Source organism: Arachis stenosperma, chromosome 5 (genome assembly GCF_014773155.1).
Source record: "Arachis stenosperma cultivar V10309 chromosome 5, arast.V10309.gnm1.PFL2, whole genome shotgun sequence".
Lineage (NCBI taxonomy): Eukaryota > Viridiplantae > Streptophyta > Magnoliopsida > Fabales > Fabaceae > Arachis > Arachis stenosperma.
In genome coordinates, this window is record NC_080381.1 from 120,665,016 (window position 1) to 120,680,677 (window position 15,662).

The 15,662-nt window shown below is 33.9% G+C and overlaps 2 protein-coding genes across 2 annotated transcripts; one reads left to right on the forward strand and one right to left on the reverse strand.

Annotated features, from left to right (window-relative positions):
• Window positions 1-249: 249 nt before the first annotated feature.
• LOC130983064 (meiotic nuclear division protein 1 homolog) lies at window positions 250-2,722 on the reverse strand. Its single transcript, XM_057907239.1, has 10 exons — window positions 2,485-2,722; window positions 2,095-2,175; window positions 1,855-1,971; window positions 1,696-1,734; window positions 1,486-1,593; window positions 1,339-1,401; window positions 1,197-1,248; window positions 1,025-1,069; window positions 763-842; window positions 250-544 (listed from the first exon to the last, which is right to left on the reverse strand). The coding sequence occupies exons 1-10, from the start codon at window positions 2,485-2,487 to the stop codon at window positions 476-478; spliced, it is 657 nt and encodes a 218-aa protein (XP_057763222.1). The 5' UTR covers window positions 2,488-2,722; the 3' UTR covers window positions 250-475.
• Window positions 2,723-9,677: 6,955 nt separating this feature from the next.
• On the forward strand, window positions 9,678-14,468 carry LOC130982137 (probable LRR receptor-like serine/threonine-protein kinase At4g29180). Its single transcript, XM_057906009.1, has 13 exons — window positions 9,678-9,852; window positions 9,970-10,091; window positions 10,492-11,526; window positions 11,608-11,746; window positions 11,859-11,930; window positions 12,020-12,091; window positions 12,193-12,273; window positions 12,389-12,531; window positions 12,711-12,937; window positions 13,041-13,167; window positions 13,249-13,311; window positions 13,492-13,717; window positions 13,854-14,468. The coding sequence occupies exons 2-13, from the start codon at window positions 9,995-9,997 to the stop codon at window positions 14,281-14,283; spliced, it is 2,712 nt and encodes a 903-aa protein (XP_057761992.1). The 5' UTR covers window positions 9,678-9,852; window positions 9,970-9,994; the 3' UTR covers window positions 14,284-14,468.
• The last annotated feature ends 1,194 nt before the right edge of the window (window positions 14,469-15,662 follow it).

Genomic DNA, 15,662 nt, shown 5'->3' on the forward strand with positions numbered 1-15,662 from the left:
GTATGATCACTTTAAGAAGGGAATGAGCTGCTGTTGGCAAGGTAGATTGCAATAAGTAGAAAAAATGAAATTTGGGAGGCTCTAGGATTGCAAGTAACCACCAATTCAGAATTAAGAAAATTACTTAAAAAATAAGATTTTCTAAGGCTAATATAGATTATTAAGAAAAAGAAACCATCAATAAATCACACTGCAAATGCTCCTTAAAGTGAGAAATACCAACCTCAGTCAAGTTGGGAAAACAAAATAGAGGCAGAAAAAGATTAAAGCAAATTACGTATGTTGCATCTCGAAGCAACAAGTCTCTGGAGAGGTCATTGGTTCAAGACAACAAGAAAGAAGAAAATAATAAACCATTTCCCTATAAATGAAGATGTCATTGGCATACTTGATCAAATTTTATTCTAATTGTCAGTGTTCGAGAGAAACACTGGAGTCAGCAGTGCACAACTACGCATTTCGATAGGCTATGTAATTAATCAGCAACTTCTTTGAGTGGAAGAGGAGCTAACTCCAAATAGTCAAAATCGTCTGTTATACCAACCTGCATGGAGACGCCAGGTGCAAAACAGAAATGAAAAACAAACAGGAGAAGACAATGACAACAAAGCATGTTTAAGATGGGGCACACTAGAGGATATTTTATGTGGTAAGCTTGCTGCAGTTACCAAGCTATATCATTCCATTCAATTGAAATAAATATTTGAAGCAAAATAAGTCCCAACAAATTAGCTGATGATTAGGTAAAATCAAATGACTGACCTCCCTGTACATGTTTTCAAGTTGCTCTTTAGCCTGTGGGAAGTTGTTTGAACACCATTGTCTCAGGGTGAAAATGTTATCTGCATAAAATATTGGGCACAACAAATAAATATATGTATCGCCATCACCGTGTGCATTTAATTATACTAGACATGCCATTTCTCCCTCCTACCCTAGAATCAAAACCATGCAGGAAAACAGAAACATAAGAAAATAATTTTAAAATAAAACAAAATAGAAAGTTAAACATGGAAGGTAAAACCTGTCCATCTGTTGGCTGATGCATGAGCAACTTCAATTGCTTCCTCTGCCAATAATAATACCAGAAACATCAGGGTCCAAACTTCCAAAGTATACCAAGGTATGAAGATTATTAATCTTCTGAAACGTTAATGTATTGTACATATAAAGAAAATAAAAAAGCATATCGTAACTCATTGCTTCAAAAGCAGCTGGATCATTATCTCTGTACTGTGCCAACTCATCCTGAAATAGTTAAAAGATATTCGACTGTTACAAATAAGACTGACTTTATACCCATGATATATATTACCAACTAATAAACTATAATCCAACCTTCAACTCATTATGCTTCAGCTCAATGGCTTTGAGATCTGCTAGGGCCTCCGCTCGTTCATCCTGTTTCACATTCAACATTGAGAAATACAATGACACAGAAGTAGAACTAACTGGAATATAGGTGGGGAAGAGACTATAACTCACGGATTCCTCTCGCCCCTTCTTTAGTGCCTCGCATTGGTCAACAAGTTCAGCATGCCGCTTCTTACTGCTTTGTAGATCAGAGTCGAGTTTGTTACGCACATTCCTAAGCTGTGCATTGAATTTATTTGGTTACTTTTACAGCGGACATTTACAATCATATCAAACATTACATGGCCAAAGACATTGTAGCTCTGGTGATTGGAACTTCACCTGATTTCCAGCACAGCTAGGAAGACTCCAGAAATATACCTGATAGGCAAAAGTATAAATATGCATTATAGAAGCATAAATAATAAGCAACATATTTTGTGTCTTTGACAATGTTCCCATGGCAATGCATACATAACATTAAGTGATTTCAAAACTTACAGAAGTTCCTATCTTATCTTTGGAAACAAGATCATCATCCACTAAACTTTGAACAACATCTTTCACAGACTGAGTGATAACACCTTTCTTAGGACCCATCTTCTCCAGCTCCTTAAGCTGAAACAACAAGAACAACGATAACAAAACTATTTAGTAATCGGCAATGAAATAAATGATCAAAGCAACACTCATTCAGATTAACATCAAAATGTGCAAGCTAAGTGTGAATTTTATGCCAACCAGGAAGAAGTCTTGAGACTCATAGAAGATTTCAAGCATCTTCTCACGCTTCTCTTCCAATGAAAGACCCCTTTTCTTCGACTGCAGCAACACAATGAGAACACGTCAACCAAATTGTAATTTCACAAACACCACAACTGGCATTTTCACAAACACAAAGAGAGCACTCCAACAGGGGAAAATTAAAAAAAAAAAGTTCCATTTTAGGTTTCGCTTCTCGTTAGGCCTAATTTTGATCCTTCTCTAATCCAAATTACGGCATCAAATAGAACCGAACAGAAAAACAAAAACATAAACAACGAAGGGGAGGAATCCAATCGATTAAGATACAAACGCAGATCAACAAAGATAACAGAGGAATCATTCCAGCGAGAGAGGAAAACGAATTACCATTCCGACGGCGTCCGGTGGCGGAGGAGTGACGGAGAATATTCTGGAAACGCGTTTCGTGCGTAGTTGCGGTTCTCTGGTTTTGGCGGGAAAATTGCTTGTAAAATTTTGCGCTTTATATTTTTAAGTTAGCGGAAAAAAACGAGATACCAAATTATTATCAACGCCTTAAGCCCTTTACATTTTTTTTACCCTGGGGGAAATTAGTACCGACTCCTTAATTGTAGTGTAGAATACCATAAAGAAAATATTTACTAGTTTACTAATATCAACTTAGGCATTAAATTAAAGTACTTCTCTAAAGTTATGCTACTATTTAAATGAAGGAAAAAAATGAAAAGATATACATAAAAACTAAAGAAAATCAATAAGAATAATATTATAAATCTATATTAAATTTATCTAGTATTGAGATTTTTCTTAGTCCATATATGTATTTAAAGTTAGAGAAATTCTCCACGAACAAGCGTTTTTCCATACAAGTAGGGCTGGAAGTGAGTCAAGCTCATGAGTCAGTTTGAGCTCAACTCGTTAATAGCTCGATAAGCTAAGCTCGTGAGCTAGTGAACCAAGGTTGAGCCTGGAATTGAGCTCATAAATTAAATGAGCTAAGCTCAGCTCATTAGCTCGTGAGCTGGCTCGATTATATATATATATAGACATATCTTATATGCATTTAGTCTATACTTTTAATATTATATATATACATATGAAATAGTAATATATAATTATATATATTAATGATCTTAATTATTTAAAATTTTATATTTATTTATTACATATAATTTTGATGTAGGACATAAATAAAAAATTTATATTTATTGATAGATAAACAATATATAAAATTGTTCTTTTTAAATATTTTTTAAAATATATAAGTTATAATTTATTGATATAAAATTATAGATTTTGTATTTATGTTTCTATTATTTGAGCCAGTTCGTGAGTTTGAGCCAGCTCGTGAGCTTTCGGTGAGTCGAGCTTGAGCTTAAGAAATAGGCTCGATTGTTAATGAGTCGAGCCGTGAGCCAAGCTCAATTTTAGTGAGTCGAGCTTGAGCTTGGTCTAACTCGGCTCAACTCGGCTCACTTTCAGCCCTACATACAAGTTATATAAGTCATTTATATTCACCCGTTTTTTCACGTTTTTCTTCGTACCTCTTTTTCTTCTTTTTTTTCTTTCTCCATGCGACAATGCCTCCTCTTTTTCTTCTCCTTCTTCTTTTTCCGTGCCTCTTATTCTTCATTTTTGAAATGTTTCATCTTCATCGTCGTGTTTCTCCTCGTTCTTCTTTTAATTTTGTAACATTATGTATTTTTTTTCTTTGTTTGATTTTTTCCTCCCAAAAAAAATTATGAGAATATGAAATAAGAAAATGAAGAAGAAGAAGCAGCAGAAGATGAGGAGGAGAAAGAGAAAGAGTTTTGAATTATGCATAAGGTGTACTTCAACGAATTTCGGGTGTATTTCTGTAATCCTTTGAATGTATTTCTATAATTGTTTGGGTGAATTCTTGTAACCGTTTGGGTGTATTTCTGTAATTGGTTGGGTGTATGTCTGTAATCGTTTGGGTGTATTTCTGAAGTTCCATTATCTTCAAAATGATTTCAAAGCTTGATTTCAGAAACCATGGAAATCGAAAAAAAAACGAAGCAAGAATACCAGTGATAAACGCAGATAAAACAACGAATGAAAAGATAAAGAGAGAACACACGAAGGAGATCGAACAAATTTGGCAAGAAACTCGTTTTCATGGAGGAAGAAAAAGAAGAGTAGGAGAAGAAGAAGGAGAAGAATAAGGAAGAGGATCGGAAGAAGAGAAGGAGGAACACGAAGCACGTCATGGAAATCGTATATGGGTTAGCATGTTTTTTGTTAAATTTCTTCCAATTTGTATAACTTGTAAACCAAATGACTTGTATGTGTAGCACTCATCTTAAAGCTAATCAGTTATTTCTAATTGGATGTTGTAATATTCTTTTTCAATTATTTTGAGAGATAACATAATTTTAAGAATGTTAGAAACAAGAGATTAAACGGAAGAAATGATTTGTGTATTATTGAATGTATTCAAGTTGTCTAGAATGATACAATATAGAAGAGTATTTATAGGTGCTAAGAGAATCGTAATAATAAAGACGTAATATGCTATAATAAATATCCAGATATGCTAATTGATCCTAATTGATCCTAATTATATTCTAACATCCTCCCTCAAACTCAAGTGACAACTTGAGTTTGAAACATATTTAAAATAACGAAATAAAAAAATGCATAAACTAATAGAACGGATGCAGACGGAACTGCCGGAAGAAAGCACAGACAGAACTGTCGCTGTCGGAAGGAAGCGCAGATGGAACTGCCGCGGGTGCAGACGGAACTGCGGAAAGGAAGCGCAGATAGAACTGCCGTTGTCTGAAGGAACTAGGAAGTGCAGACGGAATTGCCGTTTGTCGGAAGGAAGCGCAGACGAAACTGCGGGAAAGAAACGCAGACGAAACTGCCACAAGAAAACACTAACGAAACGCAGACGGAACTGCCACGAGAAAACACAGACAGAACTACCACCAGAGAACGCAGACAGAACTGCCACCAGAGAACGCAGACGGAACTGCCACAAGGAAACATAGACGAAACATAGATGGAATTGCCACGAGAAAAACGCAGACGGAAACTGCCACGAGAAAACACAAACAGAACTGCCACGAGAAAACGCAGACGGAACTGCTACAAGAGAATGCAGACAGAACTGCCACGAGAGGACGCAAACATGAGAGAACGCAAACGAAACTGCCACGAGAGAACGAAAAGTATATGATGTCTTCATGAGAATAGGTAAGCAGCGGATAACAATATTGTTTAATCATACGACTTGAAAAAAAAACACAAGACAGAAAAAATAGGCTAGTCGGTGAGGTGAAAAAGCATCAAAGGAGTAACAAAAGGGAAAGAAGAATGGCATAAAAAAAATACAAAAACTCGATGATTTCACCGCAAGGAAAACAACTTATCCTCTTCAAGGAGGATACCATGGCTCTGATACCATGTTAGAAACAAGAGATTAAACAGAAGAAAGGATTTGTGTATTATTGAATGTATTCAAGTTGTCTACTCAAGTTGTCTAGAACGATACAATATAGAAGAGTATTTATAGGTGCTAAGAGAATCATAATAATAAAGACGTAATATCCTATAATAAATATCCAGATATGCTAATTGATCCTAATTGATCCTAATTATATTCTAACAAAGAATATATATCCATTTTGGTCCTAAAAAAATTTCAAACAAGATATTTTAGTCCCCAACTAAAATTAATTACTCGATTGATCCCTAACAATTAATTCCGTCATTCATTTAGGTCCTTGGCTCCGTCAACTCTAACGGAAGACAAAATGGTCCTTGAAAACTCTAACATGGGAAAAAATGATCCCTGACAACTCTAACAAGGGATAAAATGATTCTTGACCCTTTTATTCGAAAATGACACTGTTCTCTTTAGCTCCAAGATTAAGCCACGATGTAATCACACGTGTCGCACCTACCTCAACATGTCATAGACCACACACTTCCTAAATCTTTGTGACTGATACATCCACCTCCTCTGCACTTCACCCACCAAAAGCATCCACTTTCACGTCTTTGATAACATTACCTCCAACCCAGACAACGTCCACGACATCCTTAAGACCAAGTTCCACAACTACTCCAATGGCACATTTTTTCTCCACTCTCTAGCAAGTAATATAGATTGTTGGACATTAGGACATCATGAGAAGATTCTCCCTCGACATCATATGCAAATTCTCATTTGAAATAGACACCGAGTGCTTCATTCCTTCTTTTCCGGAGTCTATGTTGGCAAATAGTTTCGACCTTGCATCAAAGCTATTACAACGAGCAATGTCGCCGTTGCCGCTCATATGGAAACTGAAGCGGTTACTGAACATTGGTTCGGAGAAGAAGTTGAAAGAAGCGATTGGAGTGGTGGACAATGTGGTCATGGAGATGTTAGAGCAGAGAAGGAGGGAGATGGCAACGACGACGACGAGTCTTAACAAATCAGAGTTGCTGTCTAGATTCATGAGATCCATCGAAGACGACAACTAGTTGAAAGACATAGGCATTAGTTTCTTGAGTATGAATTGGTTGAGAATAAGTTGATTTTTTTTCTTGTGAATATTAAATTTATAGAGTGTGCATTGTGTAGTTTGAAGTTGTAGTGTTAGACTGTTAGTGTTATGCGAGATATGATAGAAATTGAGAGAGAATAGTGTCGTTTCCGAACAGAGGAGATCAGTACCATTTTGTCCCCTGTTAGAGTTGTCAGGGACTATTTTGTCCTCCGTTAAAATTAACGGAGTAAAGGACCTAAGTGACTGATGGAGTTAATTGTTAGAGACTAATTGAATAATTAATTTTAGTTATAGACTAAAGTGTCCAGTCTAAAATTCTTTAAGGACCAAAATGAGTATATACTCTAATTTTAATGATGTAACAACAATTAAAATGATGATAGAATGATCTATAAAAATGCTATTTGAACAAAAATATTAGTCGTATATATATATATATATATATATATATATATATATATATATATATATGATGCTCATTGATTTTATTTTACATCTAACTAACATGTTATAGCCTCTATATTCTATAGCTAATTAACTAATTAAGTATAAGGCTGTTTTCTTAATCACAAATTCTAATTATTTTGATAAATATCCAAGATCAAATTAAAGTCTCTCTTTTCATTGCTCTAAGTTCAACTTCTTGAGAAGATTAAAAAGTTGTGCTGGATGAAAAATCATAACCGATTTCTCCAAATGAACTAATTGAATTTTTGGAAATAAAATTTGGATATCAATTAAAAAAAATTGAAAGGAAGCTAGTTATAATACACTTACACACACATGATCAAAATGCTTATTGTTAACAAATTTAGAAATGAAAGAAAATGTGTATGCTGAACATTATTATTGTAAATGAAATGACAAAGAGAAACATGCATACATATGTAAGTCAATGGTGAGTTGGTGACATAATTCCTCGTCCGACAACTCTATCGTCATACTCTAGATCATAGGTCCTAATTACTAACTTTCTTAATTAAACCCATTTGATAATAAAAATAAAATAATGCTGAATTCTACGTATAGTTAGCACTTAGTAGCAGGTTTCGAAATTTTAGGGTCCATTCCAAATTTCCAATTGCTTTACGTAATTAAACTCCCTTTGTTATGGCTAAGAGTACTTTTTTATATCAATCTTATTTTATCCTTAATCAGGATGAAGAATCAAAAGTAGGTGATAGGCATGCCTTTCTCATCCGTTTTCTCATTTTTATTCACTAACTTAATAGAATCATTTCCCTGTCTTTCTTTACTCTTTTCTTGACACCTTACCTAATCAAAAACCAAGCTTTAATTTGTTGTAACTTTGAATCACATAAAAATTATTATACAAACTTAGCAATTTAATTTTTAAGAGTTACTTGCATGTCTAATAAAAATTTAATGCGTCTTCTATAAAATTAGTATTTATTTTCAGAAATTAAAACTGAGACGAAAAGATTAAAATTTAGTATTATATTTGATAATAAAAAATTAAAAATTTCAGTCTTAGAATACAAAATTTTAATTCATTTATTACTTTTAGAAAGTAAAAATATAATAGATTAAAAATTTTAAAAATAAAAATAAAAGTTTGATAATATTTTTTTTAATTTAATCTCTTTAATATCTTCAAAAAGTGAAGATACATATTTTTTTATATATATATTTATCTTAGACTAAATAAAATATTAAAAAATAATTTAATATTATACACTTTGCATCAACCATAATGCAGAGGTTTAATTTAATTTCAGTCTCTTTCTCTTTATTTTTCTTCCAAAAATAGTATAAAATACAAAGTCACTCATTCTTATCTTTTATGTATAAATCTAAAATATTATACTAATAAAAAAAATTAATTTATTTTACACGTACATCTAATTAAGTATAAAAAAAAGTCTAGGAGGTCAGCACTTTTTAACAATCTGGTCAGCACTTAGCCATAAAAAAAAGTGAGTGATTTTGCACCATGAAATATAATCTTACACTATTAAAAACATTATTGATAATCAATTGATGGTTATAAAATACAAAACTTACTGATCCCTAACACTCCTTGCCTTAAAATACATCGTTGTCAGAGCATTAAAATTGCTCATAAAAAAAATAAAAAGTTTTGTAAACAATAATATTCATGTTCTAATTGTTTTCTTAATTCTTTTATTGAAATAATATTGGATTTTTTATTTAAATAAATAAAAGAAAAATATATGGAACAAATGAAATATTTATACAATGTGTACAATAGAGATTTAGGGAGTATTAGATATATAATCATTAGTGTTACCTTTTTGCGTAAACTTCTGAGATGAGATGAGTGGTATCATGACATGGTATTAGAGTTCTAGTTCATTTTGTAACTCATATAATACATTGTATACATTGTACAAATATTCCATTATCTCCCAACAAAATTCATAAATAAAATAAATGTAATAATTACCTAATTAAATAATTTTAAAAATATTTACTGTTTTGCATTTTTTAGTTATATTTCGTTTACAATATAAACGAGATGACAATTCGTGTATCTCGTTTAAAGTGAAAACGAGATATGACACGTTGGATGTACTGTTGCTATCTCGTTTACACGATAAACGAGATAAAGCCATACCACGCCTATAAATATAACTCGTTTACTGCGTGTGTCTGGCCTCTAATTTGACTTAGTCAAATTCTTTCTTCCCTCTTTTAACCATTTTCTACCATATTTGAGACTGATACGGTGATGACACGTCACGCGGGAAACGACGGAGACGTCGCATTATCCTGGAGTGGCCGACTTCGAAATTAGTTGCGTACTATTTGGTTACTCTAAGTATGTGGACATTGTTAGGGTAGTCCCATAATGACAAGTATTGAATAAAATGCTCTAAAAATTAGTTTGTAGGATAAATTTAGAACTGTATTTAGTAAGATTGCTATGATTTAATTAGGATTTGTTTACTGGCATATGTGTAAACTAAACTAGAAATATGGAAATATGTTCTTAAGTAGAAGTAGTGATACTTTAAATTTTACATCATTAAAAATGAAATGCCAATGCTCCATTATCGTTAACTTACATAAAATTTAAGTGCTTATTACATCTTGGTTTTCAGCATTTCAGGGGCTGGTTTTGTTCAAAACCAGCAACTCACATCCAAGTTGCCAACTTGCAACTAAAATGGTTCCCAGTGTTTGACTTAACGCTACTCTCACTGTTCTTATTCAATCACAACCATTTTAATACTTTAGTTCATTAAAGGTCAAAAACAAAATTAGTAGTTCGTTCATTAGTTAATTAAAACCAATTAGCTAGCTATCTTATTTGACTTGACTGCACAACATTGACCAATATATACATAATTTGTTCATTTACCAGCATCACAAGGCTTATCTTCTATTCAATGTCCAGAAACATGGCCAATTCCTCAACATTCTTCTTATTGTGGATGCTTTGTAGTGTTGCTCTTGTTATCTTCATTCAGGCACAACAACAAACAGGTTAGCGTCATAACAATGTAATTAGAGTGAGACTAAATTTTACTCTTTCTGCAACACTATTATTGGACATGTTTGTGTTCTATGATCTTTGTTCTTGTTCATCATCTTGGAATACTGTATAAAATAACTTTGAGTGCGGATTCAAGCCATGAAATCAGCCAACTGATGTAATTATCAGGTTAAGCTGCCTACATTACACCCTTTGGTGCAGCACTTTCCTGAACCTTGCGTTAAGGTGGAATGCTTCTGCACCATGCTGCTTTTATATGCATAAAATGTGGTCTAGGAGCATTTCATGGTTTTACTTTTAAGGCTTTCATATCTCAGATTTTTGCATGCATGTCAATTGGGGTGCTTGTGTTTTTCAGTTTCTTAATCTGCTTTGTCTTTCTGATTTTAGGGTTCATAAGCATTGATTGTGGTAGTCCTGAGAATCTTCCATACACAGATGATGTAACAAATATAAAGTATAGCAGTGATGGATCTTATATACAAACTGGTGTTAACAAAAACATCTCCACTGAATATGCATACCCGAAAAATCCCAATTTGCCAGAGCCACTCTCTGATCTCAGAAGTTTCCCTCAAGGAGTGAGGAACTGTTATGGCTTAATAGCTGGAAGAAAAGGCAATTTACATTTTATCAGGGCTTCCTTCTTGTATGGAAACTATGACGGCGAAAACAATCTCCCTGAATTCGATCTTTATGTCGGCGTCAATTTCTGGTCATCGGTGACATTTAGAAATGCTTCAGAGGAAGTTGTATTGGAAATTATCAGCATGGCAGAATCAGATGTTACTAATGTTTGTCTTGTAAATAAGGGAAAAGGAACTCCTTTTATCTCAGCATTGGAACTTAGGCCTATTTATAGTCCTATTTATAATGCAGAGTTTGGTGAATCTTCTTCTTTGTTACTTTTCAAAAGATGGGACATTGGTTCAATAATCAATGCAAGCGGAAGATATCAAGATGACGTCTATGATAGAATTTGGTCCCCTTATGATTCCCCCTCTTGGGATTCTGTAAAAACTTCTTCAGAAATCAATGTCAATGCTAATGGTTATAGAGCACCGTTTGAAGTCATGAAGAATGCTGCTAGGCCTAGGAATAACAGCGATGCTTTGGAACTTTCTTGGACTCCAGATGAACCGAATTCAAAGTTTTATGTCTACTTGTACTTTGCTGAATTGGATCAGCTTCAGAAAACACAGTTGAGGAAGTTTACTATATCTTGGAATGGATCTCCCTTGTTTGAACCTTTAGTTCCACGCTACTTATATGCAACCGTTGTTTCTAATTTGAAACCATTGGTGGCGAATGAACATCATGTTTCTATACAGAAGACAAAAGATTCAACCCTTCCACCTATTCTTAATGCAGTTGAGATTTATGTTGTAAGAGAGCAAGACACAATTCCAACACTTGAACAAGATGGTATGATGTGAAAGTGCACCTCAAATGTTTTCTTATTTTGTGATTATTCTTAAAGTAAATTTAGTTTCTATTTATACACAGTTGATGCTATGGTGGACACTAAAGAAAGATATGGAGTTCAAAGAAATTGGGTTGGCGATCCGTGTGAGCCAAGGAACTACTCTTGGGAGGGCATAAGATGCAACTACAGCGCTTCGCTTCCTCGCCAAATTATATCACTGTGATTACTCTCTAGCTCTCTGCATACCATGTTCCTTATTTCATATTTTGGCTAGAACTTAAACTCCAATTCATGGTATATATACTTAGTAAAGAACATTTTGTTTTGATAGGAATCTAAGCTCAAGTGGTTTGAGTGGAATAATAGCTCCTTCCATTGCCAATCTCTCTTTGCTGGTATCATTGTAAGTACACATCTTGAAAAAATGAGAATGTAATATGCTTAGCATATTTTTTGTGTTACTGAATAGAAGCTACATTATCTTGAACATAGGGATTTATCTAACAACAGCTTAACCGGAACAGTCCCTCGGTTTTTAGAAGAACTGAGATTCCTTAAATATTTGTAAGTCTTTCAGTGACTGATGCTGGTTTAGTCCTCAGCACCTTATATATAATGATAACTTGTTAAATGGCTGATGCAAGAAAAAATGAAAATATTTGTAGGAACTTACAAGGTAACAAATTATCAGGTTCTGTCACTAATACTCTTGAAGAAAGATCAAAGGCTGGATTACTAACAATGAAGTAAGTTCCTGCTATATTTGCCTTAAAACTAATAGGAGCCAAGGTGTTATGTATGTATGAAGCATTTGAAGATGTATGTTGGAGGATCTGAGCATTTAGTTTTCACCATTTTCAGGGTGGATGATCAAAATCGATGTGCCTGGGGTGACAAAAAGAACAAAAAGGTTGTTGTTCCCATAGTCGCCTCATTATCATCGGTTTTAGCTCTATTGGTTGTTTTCATCTTGATTTGGAAGTTTATGAGAACTAATAACTCAGGTATATTCTAGATTTAATGAATCTAACCACTTCCATATTCCTCTCAAAAACTGAAGACTAGATAGGAAGTTCACAAGTTGCAAACAATAACCACACTTTTGCTTAACCAACAAGATTAATTTTCTTAAGCTAAGCTCTATGTAGCTTTAATAACCTACTTTATTTCTTCGTGAACTAAGATGAGGAGATGAGCAAGCCCATCAATGGAGTAAGAACCGTAGCGTCAAGGAACTGGCAATATACCTATGTTGAGGTCTTAGAGATCACGGAAAACTTCAAAACGGTCATCGGGAAAGGAGGATTTGGAACTGTGTATATTGGTAAGACAAAAAATGGCAACCAAGTTGCAGTTAAGGTGTTTTCTCCATCATCATCATCACAGGGCCCAAAGGAATTTCAGACCGAGGTAATTTACTAATTAGTACTTTATACACAACATAAGTTCAATGGAAAAGTTATTCAACATGGGAAGCATCAAAAAAGAAAGAAACTAAAATCATGGCTTGCAGGCTGAGCTCTTGATGACTGTTCATCACAAAAATTTGGTATCATTCATTGGTTACTGTGATGATGATAATAAAATGGCACTCATATATGAGTACATGGCGAATGGCAACCTAAAAGATTATCTCTCAGGTAGACCCTTACAATGCTTTAGATTGCACCTTATTTCTTTGTTGTATAGCTTTACGGAATTACTTAATATCATGGTTGCAGTTAGAAACTCACAAAACTTGAGCTGGGAAAGGCGAATTCAGATAGCGATTGATGCTGCAGAGGGTATGTCTACCTTCAATTTTTGCTTTCATATTGTCCTGTTTTACTAACTTCATTCAAACCAGTTTAATTGCTTCTTCTTTTGGTATATATGATTGTTTTTATCCATGGTTATGTTGCTAGGATTATATTATTTTGCAATTCTGTAGTGATGATTGATGAAGAATGTCTTTTGACTTGAAGGATTGGATTACCTACACCATGGATGCAAGCCACCTATAATACACAGAGATGTCAAGTCGGCTAACATTCTTTTAAACGAAGACTTAGAAGCGAAGATAGCCGATTTCGGCCTCTCTAGGGTGTTTCGCAATGAAAAACAAAATGTAGAAGTATCAGCAGTCCCTCAGAATGATAACAAAAATACAGAATCAGCAGTCATGGGAACCACTGGTTACCTTGATCCAGAGTAAGTCCCTAAGAATCACAACTCTAATCTCACAAAACTAGTACATGAGAAAAAATAACAGAACTATTGTTTATTTTCTCTTATCATGGAATTTAATTTCCTAAGTAAAACAAACTACATTGTTCCATTTATTCAGATACTACAAATTGAGGAACTTGAATGAGAAGAGTGACATCTACAGCTTTGGAATTGTTCTATTGGAACTAATCACGGGGCAGCCGGCTGTATTAAAAGGCGAGCAGCGAATGCACATTCTTGATTGGTTAAGGCCAGAGCTTAAAAGTAAAGATCTGAGCAGAGTATTGGATCCAAGGCTGCAAGGGCAATATGATGAAAATGCTGCATGGAAAGCATTAGTAATAGCAATATCATGCACTGCATCAACCTCCATTCAGAGGCCTACAATGAGTGTTGTGTTATCAGAATTAAAGCAGTGTTTGAAGATGGAATTGCCTAGTCCTAGTGATACAATTGTGGTGCCAAGAAATGTGTATAGTGAACTTTATAGTTCATCTGAAGCATATTCCATGGATAGTGAATCAATCACCTACCCTTTCCCAAGATAGTGTAATTAAGCATTCCTAAAGCTTCTTCAATTGTTGTACTAATGAACTACTGCATATATCATGTTTTTTTCTTTCAAATTAAGAACCAAATCCATGATTATTAATTCAGTGGTATGTTTCTCAAGGTAGCACTTGAGTGAGGCATTTTCTTCAGGTGACCATGGCCCTATTTTCACCTTTGATTATTCAAATTCTTAGTTTATGGCTTTAGAGAAACCACAAAATTTGCATGCTTTTATAAAAGCACTAACACAAACACAAACCACCTTCATGACTTTGTTGTTGTCTTTCTCTTTTTCGATTTTGGTCATGTTTTACCACTTCTTGTTCCTCTCTTTTTTCAAGTTCTAATAATGCTTACTGTTTCTTTGCCTACTTATTAAGAAAACAAAAAAAAAGGTATTAATTATTAAAGAATATTAATGTCAAATTAATATCTTCTGTAAAAACTAAAACTACTTAATGAAATAACTACTTATTCAAATGCTATAAAAACATGCCATTTTTATTGTGTATCAAACCCATGCATATCAAGAATTCTTATATCACAGTCAACATTTCAAATTTTCAACTCTTCAAGGGTCTGCCGCTGTTGCATGTACAAGGCGGGTTTCTAATCCCAATACTTGCTTAAGCTGTTGCATGTACAAGGCGGATTTCTAATCTTGATACTTGCTTAAGCGGACGAGTGGGTTGATTACTGAACTAATCCTAGTTGGTTTACTAGTTGTAGTTTTTTTTTTTTTTATCTTGCTAGTTGTAGCTTTAGAGTGCTCAGTTCAATACTTTGTTTTTCTTTGGTGAATTCTCATTTTTTTTTTTTGGTGTAAGTGAATTCTCAATTTTGTCATGGTACATTGATCCGGTATGATGTCTGAATCCGGAGCACTTCTGGGCCTAAACTAGCCCAAAGTTGTAACCGAAGACCCAAAGTTTGAAAAGTTTAGGCCCAAAACATGCAACTCTTTTGAATACCCCAGAAAACAAGTGTAAGAAGCTTTGCAGCTGAGCCTTGACACAAATGAAGGATTTGAAAACTTCTGTTTTTGGTCAGAACAAACTTCTTATCTAACATTCTAACTGCATCCCCAAGTTTCAAATCCCAAAAATAGAATGTAACAGACTTTTTAGTGTGTGTGTGTGTGCATGTGATGAATGTGTGTAGTGTGGACAAAAAAAAAAAAAATTGAAAGAAGCTTTAACAATCTTTCTGACTAGTGAAATTCTTAGTGTGTTACTGTTAAGTGAAATAATCATAAAAGAATTTGGTGAATAAATGAAGATAATAATATTGATGGAACTAAATAATGACTCATTTATCCATTTAATTTTTTTTTTATAATTTTTACTGTAACATCTGTTTTAACTTCTAATAAATG